Genomic DNA, 21,046 nt, shown 5'->3' on the forward strand with positions numbered 1-21,046 from the left:
TACGGCCGTAACATAAAGATCTGCACAAATAATTTTTAAATGATGATTATATCTGCTTAACAAATCTTGGACAGAAAAAAAACTAAACTCGGATCTCGAAAATCCAACAGGCGTGATTCCCCATCCCGTCGTGGAACGCCTGCCGCCGATCATGGACCCTGTCTGCATTGCTCTCTATCTTCCACGCAGGAGTCACTTTCCTGTGAGGGGATGGGGGGCAGGAAGAGAATGTGTGTGTGGGGTGGACAGTCTGTGTGTGTGTGTGTGTGAGGGGGGGGGGGGGGGTCTGTGTGTGTATGTATATGTGTGTGTGTGTATATATATGTGTGTGGGGGGGTTCTGTGGAGGGGGTTCCTTTAGACAGGGGTGGACGCCTATTACAGGGCTCCCTGGAAGGGGAGGGGTTCGAGTCATCCCCGTACTTGGGGGTAGAGTGGGCAGGGTGCACCCAGACAATCCAGGGGAGGGGGGCTGTGCTGGAAGTAAATGTGTGTCAGTACTTGAATGATGGCATATTCAATGGACTTGTGCCATCACAATGGGCATGATCTACACGAGTGGGAACCCACTGTCCCATACCAAGTGCATTTTAGCTGGGTGTTTCCCAACACTCGGAGCGCTGAGAAACCCCACGCTATTGAACGGGACTCTGTTCCCATTTGGGTAGATTCAGGGCCTCAGTGGGGAACTCCTGACGTTAGTCTGCACGGAGGAGCTCCGCTTGCCGGAAGGCGTCCTGATCTCTCGACCTCCGACGCGACTCCCAAACCCCCCCCAAAGCCCCAAGAGGAATGAGGTGAGATCAAATTGAGGTATACAAGATGATAAAAAGTATGGATAAAGTAGACGTGGAGCAGATGCTTCCTCTAGTGAGACAGTTTAAAACGAGAGGTCACAGTTTTAGGATAAGAGGTAGCAAATGTAAAATGGAGTTGAGGAGAAACTACTTCTCCCAAAGGGTTGTGAATCTGTGGAATTCGCTACTTCAGAGTGCGGTGGATGCAGGGATAGAGAGTAAATTTAAGGGGGAGTTAAGACAGATTTTTTAAATTGGTAATGGGTTGAAGGCTAATGGAGAACGGGCAGGACAGTGGAGTTACGGCCAGGATGAGATCAGCCATGATCGAATGGTGGAGCAGACTCACTGGACCAAATGGCCTGATTCTGCCCCTAAATCTTATGAACTTGGACCAGAAATGACACTAGGGGAAGGATTCTCCGCCCCCCAACCACATGTTTCTCAGCAATGGGAATTCTCAGTGAAGTCAACCCACACCGCCAGAAAACCTGCGGGCAGGGGTGCACTGCCACAGGGACCAGAGAATCCAGCCACAAGCGAGCTGCTGGAGAATTCCAGCCAAGGTTTTGTAACCATATTTAAGCACCAATGTGCTAAACCACCAAATGGCAGGGCAGAAACCTGAAAAGATTGCTGATGAATTGTTAATTATGTTTGCAGTACCAAGGCTAAGCTTGGAGCGGAGGTCATCAAGTCTGATAACAAATGAAAATCGGAAAGAAATAATCGCTGCTGTCTACTCTGATATACCTTCTACAGTATTAATTGAGAAAAGAATGTGGGGGAAAGGCTATCCGCCAAGCCTCTTAGATACTGTGGGTTCATGGACTGAGTAAATAGAGAAAAAAAAAGACATGGGGAGATTCACAACTCTGCAATTAAAAAAACGTACTACAGTATTCAATGTAATTACATGTTTTTATATTCATTCTTGGAATGAGGGAGGTTTGATTGCTTTGCCTGTACAGAGCTGCCAGTGGATGTTGTCTTGAATTGATTTTGTACAATTGGTGATGCCTGGTAAAATTGCTAAAAGTCCTCAAAATGTGTTTCTTCCCATATAATTCACAAACTATTCTCCGATCCAATTCCGAAACTCCTTCCCTTTTCACAAGAACACTCAAGTTTGCATATATCTATCAAGTAACTCAAATGCAACACTTCTATTTTTACTTTAAGTAACCCACATTTTATACTCTATTAAATCCATCTAGCTGGAATCTCTGCCTGATCATGCACCTGTTTGGAAGTCGCCCCATTTGGAACTAAACCTGACCACAGCCGAAGAATTGTAGAGTGGCAATTTTTGATGATGCGCTTTGCTAAGAAGCTTTGACACCCCAAAATATGCATCAACTACCTTTCTTTGCTTTTATTTCTAAGTGGAGAAACTGGATTAAAAGGAGTGTATTCACAAGAAAGCACCATGATTTGTTTCCTGTCACTTAGCCAATTTCATATCCATATTCTTACTGTCCTTTTTATTCCATGAGCTCTAACTTTGTTCAGAAGCCTGATGTGTAGCACTTTATGAAATGGATTTTGGAAGTCTATGTACACCATGTTGTTTACCCTCACCAACCCACTTGTTACCTCAAAAAACTCCAGCAAGTTAATTAAACCTGATCTCCCCTGAACAAATCCATGCTTTCCTTGATTAACCCCATTTTCCCAAATGACTTAATTTTGTCCCAAATTATTGTTTCTACAAAGCTTTTCCCACCAATCGACTAGCCTATAGTTGCTAAGCTTATCATTGCATCTTTTTTGAAGGGTGTAACATTTGCAATTCTCAAGTCCTTTGGCAACACACATGTATTAGATGATTGGAAAATCATGGCTCGTGCCCCTGCAATTTCTCCCTTATTTCCCTCAGTATCCTTGGATTCATCTTATCTGTCCTGGGTACTTAAGTGCAGCCAACCTAGCTAAAACCTGCTCTTTATAAATGTTTAAGTCATCAAGTGCCTCAGTGACCTTGTGTTGCACCACGACTTGGATAGATGCAGAGTACTCATTTAGTACCTCAGCCATGATCTCTGCCTCCATGTATTGTTTGCACTGCCTCGGTTTGTTCTCACTGGAACGAAGGAGGTTGAGGGGAGACCTGATAGAGGTCTACAAAATTATGAGGGGCAGAGACAGAGTGGATAGTCAGAGGCTTTTCCCCAGGGGAGAGGGGTCAATTACTAGGGGGCATAGGTTTAAGGTGAGAGGGGCAAGGTTTAGAGTAGATGTACGAGGCAAGTTTTTTTACGCAGAGGGTAGTGGGTGCCTGGAACTCGCTACCGGAGGAGGTGGTGGAAGCAGGGACGATAGTGACATTTAAGGGGCATCTTGACAAATACATGAATAGGATGGGATTAGAGGGATATGGACCCAGGAAGTGTAGAGGATTGTAGTTTAGTCGGGCAGCATGGTCGGCACGGGCCTGGAGGGCCGAAGGGCCTGTTCCTGTGCTGTACATTTCTTTGTTGTTCTTTGTATAAATCCCCATTTAGGTGCCTAATCAACCCCACTCCACCTTTTACCATTGTTTTATTACCCATATGCCTGTAGACGATTTTTGTATTCCTTTTTTGTTAGCTGCTACACTTGTCTCATACTCTCTCTGATTCTCTTGCTTGTTTTTTTTTAAATTCCCATCTGAACCTTCTACATTGAGTCAGAATCTGAAAAGTATTATCCACCTTATGCATGTTTTTTCGGCTTCAACTTACTCTCTTATCTCGTTCATCATCTTGGGAGCTTTGGATTTCTTTACCCTACCTTACCGACTAGTGGCATTGCACCTTGACTGGACCCGAACAGCCTCCTTTTTCACAGCAGCCAATTGTCCAGTTACCGTTTTGTCTGTGACTCTTTGATTCTAATTTATCTGAATCAGGTTTGTTCTCGCTTGTTTGAAGTTTTCCCTCCCCCAATTAATTATTCTTGCTCCTTGTCCTTTGCTATAGCCAACCAAAATCATATGATACAATGATCACTGCCCCTGAAAATGTTTCCCCACTTAGAACATACAGTGCAGAAGGAGGCTATTTAAGGAATAACAGCAAAAGGGATTATTATTTAAATGATAAAATATTAAAACATGCTGCTGTGCAGAGAGACCTGGGTGTGCTAGTGCATGAGTCGCAAAAAGTTGGTTTTCAGGTGCAACAGGTGATTAAGAAGGCAAATGGAATTTTGTCCTTCATTGCTAGAGGGATGGAGTTTAAGACTAGGGAGGTTCTGCTGCAATTGTATAAGGTGTTAGTGAGGCCACACCTGGAGTATTGTGTTCAGTTTTGGTCTCCTTACTTGAGAAAGGACGTACTGGCACTGGAGGGTGTGCAGAGGAGATTCACTAGGTTAATCCCAGAGCTGAAGGGGTTGGATTACGAGGAGAGGTTGAGTAGACTGGGACTGTACTCGTTGGAATTTAGAAGGATGAGGGGGGATCTTATAGAAACATATAAGATTATGAAGGGAATAGATAGGATAGATGCGGGCAGGTTGTTTCCACTGGCGGGTGAAAGCAGAACTAGGGGGCATAGCCTCAAAATAAGGGGAAGTAGATTTAGGACTGAGTTTAGGAGGAACTTCTTCACCCAAAGGGTTGTGAATCTATGGAATTCCTTGCCCAGTGAAGCAGGAGAGGCTCTTTCATTAAATGTTTTTAAGATAAAGATAGATAGTTTTTTGAAGAATAAAGGGATTAAGGGTTATGGTGTTCGGGCCGGAAAGTGGAGCTGAGTCCACAAAAGATCAGCCATGATCTCACTGAATGGTGGAGCAGGCTCGAGGGGCCAGATGGCCTATTCCTGCTCCTAGTTCTTATGTTCTTATTTGACCCATCAAGTCTGCACCGACCCACTTAAGCCCTCACTTCCACCTTATCCCCATAACCCAATAACCCCTCCTAACCTTTTTGGACACTACGGGCAATTTAGCATGGCCAATCCACCACACTTGGCCCAATTCATTTCAATGAATCAGGTCCAACAATGCCTCCTTTTTCACTGGACTGAAAGCATACCGATGTAGAAAATTCTTGAACAGAGTCTAGGAATTCTTGCCCCTCTCTGCCTGTTACTATCCCTGTATATATTGGACCAAACCCCAACATTTGTTAGGCCGGACAAGAATCCCAAACATTTTTTTTAATTTGTAAAACTGTGAGGAAAGGGTACTTTACCCAAGGAGTGATGACTCTGACCAATAGGTATCTTTTATGTTAAAACAAATTTTGATTTAAACACATAAGGGCAGCACGGTAGCCTTGTGGATAGCACAATTGCTTCACAGCTCCAGGGTCCCAGGTTCGATTCCAGCTTGGGTCACTGTCTGTGCGGAGTCTGCACATCCTCCCCGTGTGTGCGTGGGTTTCCTCCGGGTGCTCCGGTTTCCTCCCACAGTCCAAAGATGTGCAGGTTAGGTGGATTGGCCATGATAAATTGCCCTTAGTGTCCAAAATTGCCCTTAGTGTTGGGTGGGGTTACTGGGTTATGGGGATGGGTGGCGGTGCTGACCTTGGGTAGGGTGCTCTTTCCAAGAGCCGGTGCAGACTCGATGGGCCGAATGGCCTCCTTCTGCACTGCAAATTCTATGATGATAATTAACCACAGTAACATCAAAGAAGTAGCTTTACAATTATCATAGATTATCATAAAATTTACAGTGCAGAAGGAGGCCATTCGGCCCATCGAGTCTGCACCGGCTCTTGGAAAGAGCACACTACCCAAGATCAACACCTCCACCCTATCCCCATAACCCAGTAACCCCACCCAACATTAAGGGCACTTTTGGACACTAAGGGCAATTTATCATGGCCAATCCACCTAACCTGCACATCTTTGGACTGTGGGAGGAAACCGGAGCACCCGGAGGAAACCCACGCACACACAGGCAGTGACCCAAGCCGGAATCGAACCTGGGACCCTGGAGCTGTGAAGCAATTGTGCTATCCACAATGCTACCGTGCTGCTCTTCAGTTAATCAGTTCTTAAACAAAAAGAAAAACTTTAACTTACTATCTATAGCTGCTACTACTAACTCCAATTAAGCAATCCAATGCAGTTCAAATGTCGTCGTTAATAAACCGATTACTTGTTCAACTGTAGAGGCTTTTGGAGTGACCCTTTCAAAAGCAGAATCAGTACATTTCTCCTCAACCTAGCAGCATGTGGCAAAACTGCTGTTCAACTTAAACTCCTTCTGTCTTGTCAGACTCAAATCCTACAGTAAACTGCAAAACTATGGACAGACCTGGCTCCTCCCATTAATTACAGCATCGGTATCCCAGTAAAAAAAAAATGTTAATTTAAAAAAATATATATTTATTCAGATTTTTCAACAAATTTTCAACAACCCCCCCCCCCAACAAGAAAAAAGAAACAAAAACACAACAATCAGAAATTATATATTGGATTTTCCCCCATTTACAATAACCCCCATATAACATTTAAAAGCACAAATAGGGGGAAAAAAACACCTTCCCCCAAACGCCACCCCAAAAGAAACCCCCCTCCCCGGGCTGCTGCTGACCTTCTCCTAACGCTCCGCGAGATAGTCTAGGAACAGTTGCCACCGCCTGGAGAACCCTTGCACAAACCCTCGCAAGGCAAACTTTATCCTCTCCAGCTTGATGAACCCTGCCATGTCATTGATCCAAGCTTCCACACTAGGGGGCTTTGCATCTTTCCATAGTAGCAAAATCCTCTGCCGGGCTACCAGAATGCAAAGGCCAGAATACCGGCCTCTTTCGCCTCCTGCACTCCCGGATCCCACTAAAATATTACATGACCTGCTTAGCTAGGACTAAATACAATCTCTCATAAATTATCTACTCTCCAGGGAACCTCCAGAAATCATAACAATGTTCCATTAGCCCTTGATATATAAACAAGTAAATGGTTAGAATCAATCATGACCTCACCTTTTATGACTCTTAATTACTGCTTTAGCAGACCCACAGTCTGGATACCTTAACCTAGATGCTTTAATAATATTACTCCAACAAATATATACCTTAACCCAGGCTTAATATTACTGCAAAAGATATAAAATATCACATTTAGCAATTTCTATCCCACAATATTGGGATAATTAGAGTTCCTCCATTACAATTACTCTATTACCATTGCACTTCTCTGTAATGTCTTTGCAAATTTGCTCCTCTACATGTTGCCCACTAGTAGGAGGCCTATATAATACATCAATGGTTTCTTAGACAAATAGATTCTGTCCTTGACCCCTCTCGGACATCCTCTCTCTCCAGCACTGCAATGTTCTCCTTAAACAATTCTGCTGCCCCTCCTCCTTTCATCCTTCCACATCTTTCCTGAATATCTTATATCCAGGAACATTAATACCTAGTGAGCCTTATGTCCATTGTGACATTTCCATGTGACTAAATTGATGACAGTTCATCAACCTTATTTACAACACTCCACAGGTTCTCACGCACATAGACGGTAATCTTATTTTTGGTTTTATTACATTCTTTCTGCTCAACCTTAGTATTTCCAACTCTAGTATTGCCGTCTGTCTCAATTTCTGTGCATATTTGTGTTCCTCATTAATATAACCTCTTGGTTCCCAGAACCCAGCCAAAAGTTAGTTGAAATCAAACACAATTGCGCTAATAAATCACGTTGCAAGAAAATGTGTCCCAGCTCTGTCCAGGTGCAACCCGAGGACAGGCTAACAGAGGGAAAAACACATATAGGCCCAAAAGAGCAACTACCAAAAAGGCCCTGACCGGAACCGATATTGACGGTGTGCCGGACCACTCAAGTCTTAGCATTAAATGGAACTTTATCATCACCCAATGACAGGGTTTATCACAGTAACACAAATGGACCTGCTATGAATATGTAACTAACTTCTAGACAGTAGAGATCAACTTTGCAACAGGAAGAATGATAAACAAAGAGGCCATCAGACTCCATAATTAGGTTCTAGCTAGTCAAAACCAAGTGTTTCAGAGGACAATGGATCTTGATTAAATAACCCTGATTAAACAGGAGTATCCTGTTCATTTCTATTAATTCTCTTCATGAGACTGTGTGTATCTGTGTGCACATTAGCACCAGCAAAACCTGGATAAAAGGGACATCGGAACACAGTTGGCAACAGCCCAGCAGCAGCCATCGCAGAAGAGGAGCCTTGAGCTCAGAGAAGATATCGACACCAAGTAATCATAGCCTGGCCAGCCTCCTTCCCGAGTGTGAGTAATATCTAGGTCCCAGTAGCGATTCTGAGTCATCTCTGTACTGTATCCTCATAAATCGCGATTTAGCTCACTCTTCTGAATAAAGTAGAGTTGTGCTAAATTCAGGTCTCATTATTATGTCTGGCAAGCCACTCGAGCAGGCTCTTAGTCAACAAACCTATCCAGCATGTACAGGCTCCAGCTTAGCCATCACTAGTCCCAATGTCCCAGGAATCTAAAGTCCTCCTTCCTGCACCATTTCTTCACACATGGATTCATCTGCTCTATTCTCACTTGCACATGGTGCCAGGACTACCCTTTGAGGTCATGCTTGCTAATTTCCTTCCTAGCTCCCTAAATTTTGATTGAAGGACCACATCCTGTTTATATTATGTCTGTACTAATGTGGAATACAACTATTGGTTGTTCATCCTCCGCCTCAAGGTGTTCTGCAGCCATTCAGAAACATCGTAGACCGTGGCAATCAGCCTGGATTCACATATAGAACATAGAACATAGAACAATACAGCGCAGTACAGGCCCTTCGGCCCACGATGTTGCACCGAAACAAAAGCCATCTAACCTACACTATGCCATTATCATCCATATGTAGCTAGAGAAATGCTCACCTGTTTCCCAAACTCTCAAATCCTCCATCACTATTGTTATTCTGGAGGCCGTGTGGCACAGTGGTAGCATTCCTACCTCTGGACTAAGAAGCTCTGGGTTAGAGTCCCAATGCCATGGCTTGTTGGCCATTGAAGGAGCATTCACCGCAATTCAAGGGGCTGATAATCAGCTCAGGAATCCTTCCACCACTTCCTCCCACTATTCCCCAAAGGCTAAAAGACAATATCGGTGTGAAAATACGCAAATAAAAATGCTTTTCCAGTCTTCCTTTTGTTCACCTATATAGCTTAATGGCGTGGTGCCATGTACTTGGTTCTGGCTGCACTAGCCAGATGATCATCAATTGCACCAGTATTAAGAACTGGCTGGAGTGTGAAATACATTTAGGGGTATTTCACACTATATGCTTGGTCCTTCTTGACTTCATGGTGGTAAACCATTCCCTCTTTACCTGCATGTTGATAAGTTAAGAGGGGAACATATCTATAAATGTGCTATCTACAATCCTCTCAACCTCATGGATGTGCTGCAGTGTCACCAGCTTCTCAATCGCCAAAATCTGGAGCTCAACTTGTTGCAGCTGCCAACATCCTGCAAATATGGTTATCCAGGACATGAGAAGCATCCTTGAGTTTCCACGTTCAGCAGGAGGTGCATTCCACGAGTCCGAGCTGCCCTGTTATTGCTCTTTTTATGAGACTATCAAACTTACTACTAAATAAATAAAAGACTCACCAGCTATTCACTGATCAGCACCTTCTCCTGTGCTGATGTCTCTTTATTAAATAGGGAGGTGAATTCAAATATTTTCACCGAATTGTTATCTAGAACCCTTTGATTATAGTTGATTTTTAGATTGAATAACACGAAGGACAAAACAAATTTGAGGTTCAATCCCTCAACGTTACATGGTTCACACTTACATTTGTGCTTCTTACACTATTCTACTTTAAAATTATTGATGAAATTCTGGAAAAAACTGATCACATAAAAAACAATGGACATATACATCACCTAGAGAAGAATACCAGCAAAACCACAAATAAGTGTGCATGCTCTTCTAATAGGTTAGTATAAAATGCATGCAGTACCAACTTATTACCATGCATTGTTAGTTTCCATGTGCTGCATTTCAGTTCTATGTTAGAGTCATTTATACGCCATATCCAAAACTTGAATCAATAAAATGATTTTCTACATTCAGAACTTCTCACGAGTTACTTGCAATACGTACCTTTCAATCAAATGATAGAATCCCTACAGTGCAGAACGATGCCATTTGACCCATCGGGTCTGCACCGACCCTTCGAAAGACCACCCTATCCGGGCCTAATAACTCCACCCAACCTTTGGACACTTAGGGACAATTTTATATGGTCAATCCACATAACCTGCACATCTTTGGATTGTGGGAGAAAACCAGAGCACCCGGAGGAAACCCACGCAGATATGGGGAGAATATGCAACTCTACACAGACAGTCACCCAAGGTTGGATTCGAACCCAGATCCCTGGTGCTGTGAGACAACAGTGCTAAACGCTGTGGCACCATGCCACCGTGCCATCCTGTTTTCAGCCATCAGAATTAAATCCACAACTAAGCTGATGTACATTATTAGAAACAAAACCCTCTTCAACTGAAGAGTCATATTCAACTCGTGGATTTCGTCCCCACAACCCAAAGATGTGCAGGGTAGGTGGATTGACCACGCTAAAATTGCCCATTAATTGGGGGAAATGAATTGGGTACTCTAAATTTATTTAACAAAAAATAAAGAGCAATTTCTGCTCCTCCAAGGTTTGAACTGTACAGATTATTACCAGATAAAAATGTTTACCAAGTATTATTTTCTAAATGACGCAACTCCAGATGTCACAGTACTTCCAAACAGCTTGCCAATAAAACTTCCATACTATAAACAGGAAAAATTCTAACCCTGCTAAATGAAAGGAACGTTCGTTGCACCCCTAATCTATTGTTTCTTTAGAGAGTAAAGAAATGTATTCAACAAACAGAAACAAAGCTGATGAAAGACAGATATTTGGACAATGTAAAAAAAATAGGAGTGCTTTCAAGGAAATGCGAAAGGCATACTACACGTTTCAGAATTATCTGCACTTACTCTTGACCCCCTTCTTGCCCTTCCGCTCCTTCTTGTATTGTTCCTTCAGTTTACTTATTAGTCCCTTGTCTACAGCCCAAACCTCCGAAGATGGGGAGAAGTCATCCTTGTCTACATGCAGCATATCATTGAAAAATCAGCAAATTGGAATTCAAGCAGTCACTGCTGCTATTTCATGAAGGTTAGTGGTTTAATCACAGCCTTTAAAAAGTTACTGGATAAGAATTATCATATCATTTTTTAAACACAATTCTAAATTATAACAAGTCATTGTTATATTTTGTTATAAACTCTTTGGACGATGCAAGCTTAAAAAAAGCAAGTTCATGCCACTGCATCCAAAACAGCAAAGCACAAAGCAGCCAACAGGCTTAGAAAGCATGTATTTTCTTACAAGCTATAAATTGAACACAAGCTTATGAGGAGGGTTCTCACTTCACCCTGCTAACAAATCAGCTTCAAGGGACAAATGTGAACTAGTATGAACATGATTGTCAACTTTTTTTAAAGTCAAAATACAGCTATGTTTCAATCAAATAGTAGAAAGAAGTCAAATTATTTAATTATATAAATAATTATGCTTGCAATTATTCATGTTGAAGATTATTCATGAAGGCCCTGCCTTCTCAACCTTGCCTTTTGCCTGAGGTGTGGTGATCCTCAGGTTAAATCACCACCAGTCAGCTCTGCCCCTCAAAGCTGAAAGCAATCTATGGTCATCTAGGACTATGGCGACTTTACCTTTAATTACACTTGTTCATACAAGTTGCAAAGAAAAGGAAATTATCTATTGATCATCTGATAGGACTGTCTGCAAACTTTATACAGAGTGTAGAGCATGATAAAATCTGAATGATTTGCACAACAGCAGCTCTGAACAATTTTATGAGTGCAAGCAAACTAAGAGAAATCCTGTTATGGGTTCATGAACTGTACTGCTCAAGGGGTTAGACCTTTTAGAGTACTTCCTGATGCCAGGCCTGAAATTTCCTTCTAGCCAGTATTTGCTTTTTTTAAATGTCTTATAGTTCTGATAACCTCAAAGAGACCTACCATAAATAGCTTCTTTGTGAATCATAAGCCAAATACCAAGAGAATATTACGAGTCATAGGGAAGGGAAGGAAAGGGAAGACAGATGAGGGGAGAAGAGAAATTGTTCACAGTACTTATTAGCACTGTCAGTAGGATTCAATTCTTCCTATTTTTTGGACTTGATCAAGGCAGCACATTTAGCCTTTTCTTCTTTTGGCTCTGGTACCTGCACAGTTTTATGAAAGGGAAATTGTGTTTGGTAAATCTAGTAGGAATTTTTTAAGGGTTTAACTAGCTAGGTAAGATCATAACTAGAGCCTCAGCTATTTACAAACTAATAATTAGATGAAACAACCTAGTGTAATATATCAAAGTTTGCGGATGATACAAAACTAAATGAGAAAGTAATCACAAAGAGGATGCAAAGAGGCTGTAAAAGGGATATAGATCAATTGGACAAGAAACTGGCAGATGGAGTACAGATAAGAGCAAAATTATCCACTTTGGAAAGTTTAACATGTAGGTCCAACAATTAAGAAGGCAAGTAGTATGTTAGTTTTTATTGCAAGGGGAGAGGATTATAAGAGTAAGGGAGTCTTACTGCAAATTACATGGGACTTCTGCAAGACCACACAGGTTGATCACTTTCTTTTTTGGGGGGCGTTGATTGCTGGTGGTGAAATGAAGGTTTATTAGATTGATTGCTAAAATGAGATGGCTGTCCTATGAAATTTATACAGAATGATATATTCCTGTATTCTCTGGGCTATAGCAGAATGTGAAGTGGTTATATTAAAATATATAAAATTCTTAGAGAACTTGACAAAATAGATGCTGAGAGGCTGTTTCCCTTGGTTGGAGAATCCCAAACTTGAGGTTCTCCATTTCAGATTGAGGTGATGAGAAAGCTCTTCACTCAGGAGATTGTGAAGTTTTAGAACATCCTACTCCAGAGGGACTGTAGATAGGGCAAGAAGTAGATAGGCTCAGCAATGATCTTATAAGCTCGATAAGTCAACTGTCATACTCCTCATTTCTTAGTTTCTTCAGTTCCCGGAGTGGGATCTGCCAATTCAGTTATGTCCCACAATCGAAATTGCTTTGTGCTTCAACAAATGTGTTCCCAGCTGTTTCAGTTGTGTAAGATTATTTTTAAATATTAAAATTAACAATGGGGCTATGAAAGGAAGAATAAAGCCCCAAAATTAAACATAATACAGGAAATAAATGACAAAAATTAAGGAAAATTATTACAAGAGAGGAATTTATCTTTTTACGGTGAGGATCTATTTACGGAATCCTGTAATTTTTTCTCCATCCATTTCAATAAAAAAATGATCGAGTTGATCATCTTATTTCCAGCCCAATGGGATTGGTGGACCCTGCAAGTACAAAGCTGATCACAACCATCTCGGTACTGCAGTTTCAGTTAACTGGAAAAGCTAAATCAGACATTAATTCATAGCCGTAATTTATATCACCACCAGCCAAAAATAGTTGAGCATTTGAAGGAAGCTTTTAGTAAGTAATCAAAAGTAAAACATTGTAAAATCTCACTGGTTTAGAATTCAATAGTAAAATTATATTATGCTTCAGTACAATTTCATTATTCAGTGCCACATACACATTTAAGATGGATATTTATCATGGCGATGCAGGACCAAATTACCATGGTTCAGCATTAATTAATGACACGACTAAAGAAAACAAAACGTTTTTCAAAAAGATGTCTGGGCTTTCCTCGTATCTTACGATGTGGAGATGCCGACGTTGGACTGGGGTGACCACAGTAAGAACACCAGGTTAAAGTCCAACAGGTTTGTTTCGAATCACTAGCTTTCGAGCACAGCTCATTCCTCAGATGAATGAAGAGGTGGGTTCCAAAACATATATATATATAGACAAAGTCAAAGTTGCAAGACGATACTTTGAATGTGAGTCTTTGCAGGTAATTAAGTCTTTACAGGTCCAGACGGAGCAGTAAAGCTGTCCAGCAAACTACCCAACCTTCAGAACAGTAACCAGGACACCACACAACCCTGCCATGGCAATCTCTGCAAGGCTGCGTGCCAGATCATCGACATGGGTACCACCATTACATGTGAGAGCACCACCCACCAGGTATGTAGTACATTCTCGTGTGACTCGGCCAATGTTGTCCACCTCATACTCTGCAGGAAAGGATGTCCCGAAGCGTGGTACATTAGCGAGACCATACAGACGCTGCGACAAATGGAGAAACGGACATCGCGTGACAATCACCAGGCAGGAATGTTCCCTTCCAGTCGGGGAACACTTCAGCAGTCAAGGGCATTCAGCCTCTGATCTTCAGGTAAGCATTCTCCAAGGCAGCCTTCAGGACGTGCGACAACGCAGAATCGCCGAGCAGAAACTTATAGCCAAGTTCCACACAAGTGAGTACGGCCTCAACCGGGACCTTGGATTCATGTCTCATTACATTCACCCCCCCACCATCTGGCCTGGGCTTGCAAAATCCTACCATCTGTCCTGGCTTGAGACAATTCACACCTCTTTAACCTGTGATTATCCTTCTCTCCAGTTGCTCCGTCTGGACCTGTAAAGACTTAATTACCTGCAAAGACTCGCATTCAAAAGTATCGTCTTGCATCATTGACTTTTTCTATATATATGTTTCTGGAACCCACCTCTTCATTCACCTGAAGAAGGAGCTGTGCTCAGAAAGCTAGTGATTCGAAACAAACCTGTTGGACTTTAACCTGGAATTGTAAGACTTCTTACTGTGCTCGTATTTTGGAACATGGTTGTAACATTGACCTAACACTATTTAGTTTTGCAACAATCCAATTTACAGTTTAACAAAGTAGCTTCAAATATTTCCTTCTTAGAATTATGGTAATACATTTACATCACATTTAACAGCAGGGAGAACTCTTCTAAGGAAAGTAAAATGTGTTGCAGGATTTGTGAAGCCATGCTAGAAATGCTCAGGGAAGACATGCAAAATGATCCTCTTGGGTCAAGGCTGAATATTAACACATGCTGCTTTATACTAACTTGCAGCACAGACTGCCAGCTAATTAGTCTTTTGTGTAGCAATACCAATACAATGTTATATAAAACCTATTAACTAATCAAGTAGAATAATCTTTAAATATATTTTTGGGTATTTGGGATTTTTTGCAAAATTGCCCACCTCTGGTTACACTTGATATGATGAGGTATCCGTGGTGAAGGATATTAGCTAAAGTTGTTGCAGAATGTTGACTCTGTGACAACATCCAATAAGGAAGGTGCATGACTTTAAGGGAAACTTGGGAGTTGTTTATGCTTTATACTCGTCTAGAGGAGGTCATTGGTTTGGAAGTAGGTGCCAAAGGAGCCTTGGCAAATTGCTGTTGTGTAGGTTGTAGATACTACACTTTGCAGACGCAGTATGCCAGTGATTGAGCAGCTGAATATATAGGCTAGTAAATCAGGTGCCAGAGTAACAGATAATGTTAAGCTTCTTGAATGTTTTCTAGCTTCATTCATTTAGGTCAGTGGAGAGTATTCCATCACAATTATGAATGGTACCTTGCAGATGCTAAAGAAGTTTTGGATTTTTAACTTTTGATTAATGGTAATCCCCCCCCCCCCCCCCCCCCCTGCTCCCCACCACCTTTCCGCCAAATAATGATATTGATGGTGAGGGTCCCATGTTACTGCTAATCAATGTTGTGGGAAGGTGGTTAGACTCCCTCCTGTTGGAGATTCACCAGCTGGCACTTGTGCGACACAAATCTTACTTGCCACTTAACAGCCCAAACCTGCATGTTGTCCCAGATCTTCCTGCATGTGGATACAGACTGCTTTAATATGAAGAATTGCAAATGGGGCAATTGTTAGTGAACAGCCCACCTCTGATCTGGGTTGATGGCAGGAAGGTTATTGAGCAAACTGAAGATATTTGGGACTACCAATTGAAGATTTATGCAATAGTATAAACATTAAACTCTCTAGCTGTTTCAATCAACACATTCAACAACTTTCAGCATTAGTTTTTAATTAAGTTGAAGAAGTACAAAGAACAGTAAAACTAGAACCGTTCATCTCAGTCTGATTCGACAAAAAACACTCGCTCACACCAGATATTACATTAAAATAATTCCAAAGATCTATTTTTTCTGGTAATGTTTCCAGCAGAATCATTAGAATTTAAACAAAAAACTATAAATGACATAACAGACAGACAATGGGATGAGTTTTAAGTGTAATTCATCAGCAACCCCATTGATTTTCTTACCCCATTCTGTTCCATCCCCAGAGCTCCGAGCTTCCCCGGCTCCTTCTCCGTCTTCAGCTGTCACTAAAAAATCAAATTCTTTCAAAGCTTCTTCAGTATCATCAGGCAAGTCAGTAGCTAGCCCTTCATTGCCAATCTAAAAGTAACAAATATTGATTATTTTAAAATTACCTTGCTATCAATTCAGAAATTTGCTGTTTATCTTCAACATATCTAGCTGATTGCGTTCGAGGGTCAAACTTGTGTCATTAATGCATATTGAACATTTAAATTTTTAAAATGCTTTTCAACATATCTTGTAAGATCTTGAACAAGAAAACAAACCAAACACAAATTCAGATAAGTATGGTGTACATAAATTATGTTTTGCAGACTAAAACTCACAGACTGAGATAGTGCTCAAAAGCCTTAGTGATTCACCCAATGTGAATCCTGGACCTCCACCCCCACCCAAACCCAATTCACCTGTAAGGGGATCCTCGCCCCCATGTGCAATTTAGATGGATTGGCCACATTACATTGCCCTTTAATTGGAATAAAATAATTGGGTATTCCAAATTTATTTTTAAAAAAGAACCACAGCTGTACTTTTTGTGTCAAGCCTTAGGTAGGGTTCTAAATGAGTAATTTGTGCTGATGTTCATGAGACTAAGGGCCGCTGTGGGTATAGATATCGGGGAGAAGGACTGTGATAAAATTAAATAAATTAAGAGGCATAGAGAAAGTTCTGAATGTCTGTCATGCTTAAAAGTAGACAAATCTGTTTACACATTCTCCCTGTGTCTGCATCGGTCTCACCGCCACAACCCAAAGAAGTGTAGGGTAGGTGGATTGGCCACACTAAATTGCCCCTAAATTTTTAAAAAAGTAGACCAATCTCCAGAGCCAGATAAAACATATCCCACACTGTTAAGTGAGGCAAGGGAGGAAATAGCAGGGACACGGGCAATAATTTTCAATTCCTCTCTGGCCACAGGAGAGGTGCCAGAGAACTGGAGGATAGCCAATGTGGTATCATTATTCAAGAAGAGAGGAAGGGATAAACCAGGAAACTACAGGCCAGTCAGTCTAGCCTAAGTGGTGGGGAAACTATTGGAAGCAATTCTGAGAGACTGAATTAATCTGCATTTGAAGATGCAGGAATTAATCAAAAACAGTCAGCATGGTTTTGTTAAGGAGAAGTCATGCCTGACCAACTTCACTGAATTTTTCGAAGAGGTGACCAGGTGTGTACAATGCATTTTACATAGTCTACTTGGACTTCAGCTAGGCTTTTGAGAAGGTCCCACATGGGATACTGATAGTGAAGGTAAGAGCCCATGTGATCCAAGGAAATTTGGCAAATTGGATCCAGAATTGGCTGAGTGGCAGGAAGCGGAGAATGATGGTCGAGGGGTGTTTTTTTGGCTCGAAGCCTGTGTCCAGTGGGGTTCCATAGGGATCAGTGTTGGGGCCCTTGCCATTTGTGGTTTATACAAATGATTTAAACAGGAATGTAGGAGGGTTGCAGATAATACAAAAATTGGCTGGGTGGTAAATAGTGAGGAGGATAGCCTTCAATTACAGGAGGATATAGACAGGCTTGACAGATGGACTGATCAGTGGCAAATGGAATTCAGTCTGGATAAGTGTGACGTGATGCATTTGGGCAGGACAAACAAGGCAAGGGAACACATGATAAACAGCAGGATCCTGGGACGCACCGAGGATCAGAGGGACCTTGGCTGCTTGTACACAGGTCCCTTAAGGTAGCAGGGCAAGTAGATAGAGCGGTTAAGAAGGCATAAGGTATATTTGCCACGGCTTAGGTTTAAGAGAAGCGAGGTGATGCTGGAGCTGTATAAAATATTGGTTAGGCCACAGCTGGAATCTTGTGTGCAGTTCTGGAATTCACATTCTAGGAGGAATGTGATGCATTGGAAAGAGTGCAGAGGAGATTTACCAAGATGTTGCCTGGGCTAGAGAGTTTTAGCTGTGAAGAGAGATTGGATAGACTGGTATTGTTTTCCTTGGAACAGAGGAGAGTGAGGGGGGACATGACTGGGATGTATAAAATTATTAGTGGCATGGATAGAGTAGCCAGGAAGAAACTTTTCCCCCTTGGTGAAGGAGGAATCAATGACCAGGGGGCATAGATTTAAGGTAAGGGGCAGGAGGTTCAGAGGTGATAAGAGAAAAACGTTTTCACCCAGAGGGTGGAACTCACTGTCTGAAAGGGTTGTGGAGGCAAAGACCCTCATAACATTTAAGAAATATTTAGATGTGCACTTGCAATGCCAAGGCATACAAGGCTATGAATCAAATACTGGAAAATGGGATTAGGATGGTTAAGTAGTTATTTTTGACTGGCGCAGATGCGATGGGCCGCAGGGCCTTTTCTGTGCTGTAGATCTCTATGACTCTATGATCAGAATACTGTTATTTATTATATCTTTTGACTGGTCACCAATTAGCCCGGCTTCTGTACTATGATATCATAAGAAAATGATCACTGAACTACAACATCATAATATTGTCTCTTTTGCCAATCATTGCATTCTTTTTTTCAGATCTTCGAACAACAATTATGTTGTATTTCAGTCTGAAGTCTCAGTTGTTAATTAAATTACCTTTTAATTTAATTAAGACGTTTTACTGTCGTTTCTTATCTCGCAAGATGTGCCTAACATGTTGCAAAAAGTCAAAGACATTGGTACAATAAATTAGAACATTTACTTTATGTTTCTTGTTTATTCGGTGCTTTTCTTTGCTGTCTGTGATGTCCTCTACCATTTCACTTTCCTCTTCATCATCATCACTGTCATCATCCGTATTTTCTAGGAAATTAAATGTTTCCAGAACAGCCTCAGCTAAGGCTCCCCTTGACGTATCTCCTGTGTTCCTATGTTCAGAAGAGAGATGGGGAAAATCTTGTTAGCAACTACAAATCTTTTTCCATCAACCTGAAAGTCTGCATTATGGTCCTGGAACTGGCTGACTGAAATGTTGCCAAGTTGCCTGGTTTGTTTTTGGTAGTCCAATCCTTCTTCCCTCTTGCTATCTTTTTATCTCCCCGTCCTAAATATTTGAAATCATAGAATCATAGAAGTTTACAGCATGGAAATGCAGGAGGTAAACATCTCCAAAATTATGTATTCCTTGTTGATCTCTGGGTGAAATAAGTACATTTACTTAAGGAAAATTAAGTTTGGACAAGTCAAAGTAATAACATGCCGTCAAGCTTTCTGATTAAGAATATCAATACTCCAAGCACTTTTAATCAGTTTTGTTACAGAAACATCGATAACGTTATTTTTGTTTAGTAAATTTAATCTAAAGAGTGTATTGTTGCATTCCAATGGTTTTAGCTGTGGATCAACAATGTTAATTTACCTTTATTCTGCCCCTTAAAGATAATAAAACATTCCAAGCTTATAAAATTCTCACAGGACAAGAGAGGGTGCAAGTCTGAGGATATGGAGTAGACCATTCAGGACAGAGGATGAGGAGAAATTTCTTAAGCCAGAGAGTGGTCAGCCTGTGGAATTCGTTACCACAGGAAGTAGTTGAGACTAAAACATTGCATGTTTTCAAGAAGCAGTTAGATATTGCACTTAAGGTGAAGGGGATCAAAGGGTATGAGGGAAAGCGGAATTGGGCTATTGAGTTGGATGATCAGCCATGATCATAATGAATGGCGGAGCAGGCGCGAAGGGACAAATGGTTTCCTCCCGCTCCTATTTTTTATGTTTCTACGGTATGGGCGGCATGGTAGCACAGTGGTTAGCACTGTTGATTCACAGTGCCAGAGTCCCAGGTTCTATTGCTGGCTTGGGTTACTGTCTGTGTGGAGTCTGCATGTTCTCCCAATGTCTGGGAGGTTTCCTCTGGGTGCTCCAGTTTCCTCCCACAAGTCCCGAAAGGCGGGCTGTTCGATAATTTGGACAGTCTGAATTCTCCCTCAGTGTACCCGAACAAGCGCTGTAGTGTGGCTCCCGGGGGCTTTTCACAGTAACTTCATTGCAGTGTTAATGTAAGCCTACTTGTGACAATAATAAATATTATTATTTTACAAGAGAATTGTACGATGGCACGGTGGTCAGTAAAGCTCATAGTACCAGGGACCCAGGTTTGATTCCGGCCTTGGGTGACTGGCTATGTAGCATGTCCTTCCCGTGTCTGCATGGGTATCCTCTGGGTGCTTCGGTTTCCTCCCACAAAAAATATGCAGGTTAGGTGGGGTTATGGGGATAGGGCGGGGAGTGGGTCTGGGAGGGGTGCTCTTTTAGAGGGTCAGCGCAGACCCGATGGGCAGAATGGCCTCTTTCTACACTGTAGGAATTCTATGGTTCACACAAACGTGGACCAGGTGGAATGGCACCTGGGGATCTCCCAGGACTTTTGAGGACCATGGTTAGTCAGAGACAAGGCAAGGTGGCATACTGGCTCTTGCCTTGACACCCGGACACCTTAGTACAGCCAGGCTTGCCCCTTGCCTCTCCTGTAGTCTTTCCATCCCTTCACTCTCCGTTAGTCCTTCCACCCCTACCATCTCCCTTAGTCCTTCACACCTTCCGTCTAGCCTTTTACTCCTTCCCACGACCAGAGCATCCCCTCTCTTCCCCCCCCCCCCCCCCCCCCTCAGAATCCCACAGCAGCATCTCCACAGGGTGTTGGCCCTGGGTTGGCAGAATCAGCAGGTCCTTTCCACAGAATGGAGGATGATCAGTTTGCGATGTGAGATGAGCTGTGGTGCTCCTCATTGTCTAACAAAGCCCGACTCCTGACGTTAGGATGATACACACACACACGACAGAGGTTAGAGGCACATCGGACTGGTGGTGCAAGAGTGTTTAATGCGGAGTATTTACAATATGTGTGCCCTTCTCCCTTATTATCTGCTACATCCGTGCCAATTTAAGAGTCATCTCTCTTTTCACTCTTTTGTGCTCTACTGCTTCTTCTAGGTATTACACCAGACAGCACATCAGAAGTGGAGGCGGCCTGCTGCTTGTCTCGTCCGT

General features: G+C 42.1%; 1 protein-coding gene across 4 annotated transcripts in view; it reads right to left on the minus strand.

Annotated features, from left to right (window-relative positions):
* strn3 (striatin, calmodulin binding protein 3) overlaps nucleotides 1–21,046 on the minus strand; it is a 437,029-nt gene that overhangs the window by 216,724 nt on the left and 199,259 nt on the right. For 2 of the 4 annotated variants that reach the window (XM_072488210.1, XM_072488237.1), the window contains 3 exons: nucleotides 18,759–18,924; nucleotides 16,044–16,179; nucleotides 10,747–10,857 (listed from right to left, as the gene is read on the minus strand). In XM_072488210.1, the coding sequence (XP_072344311.1) occupies nucleotides 10,747–10,857; nucleotides 16,044–16,179; nucleotides 18,759–18,924 (413 nt within the window). The remainder of the gene's footprint in view (nucleotides 1–10,746; nucleotides 10,858–16,043; nucleotides 16,180–18,758; nucleotides 18,925–21,046) is intronic. The other 2 variants (XM_072488228.1, XM_072488218.1) reach the window with 1 other exon arrangement.

The sequence above is a fragment of the Scyliorhinus torazame genome, chromosome 2 (genome assembly GCF_047496885.1).
Source record: "Scyliorhinus torazame isolate Kashiwa2021f chromosome 2, sScyTor2.1, whole genome shotgun sequence".
Lineage (NCBI taxonomy): Eukaryota > Metazoa > Chordata > Chondrichthyes > Carcharhiniformes > Scyliorhinidae > Scyliorhinus > Scyliorhinus torazame.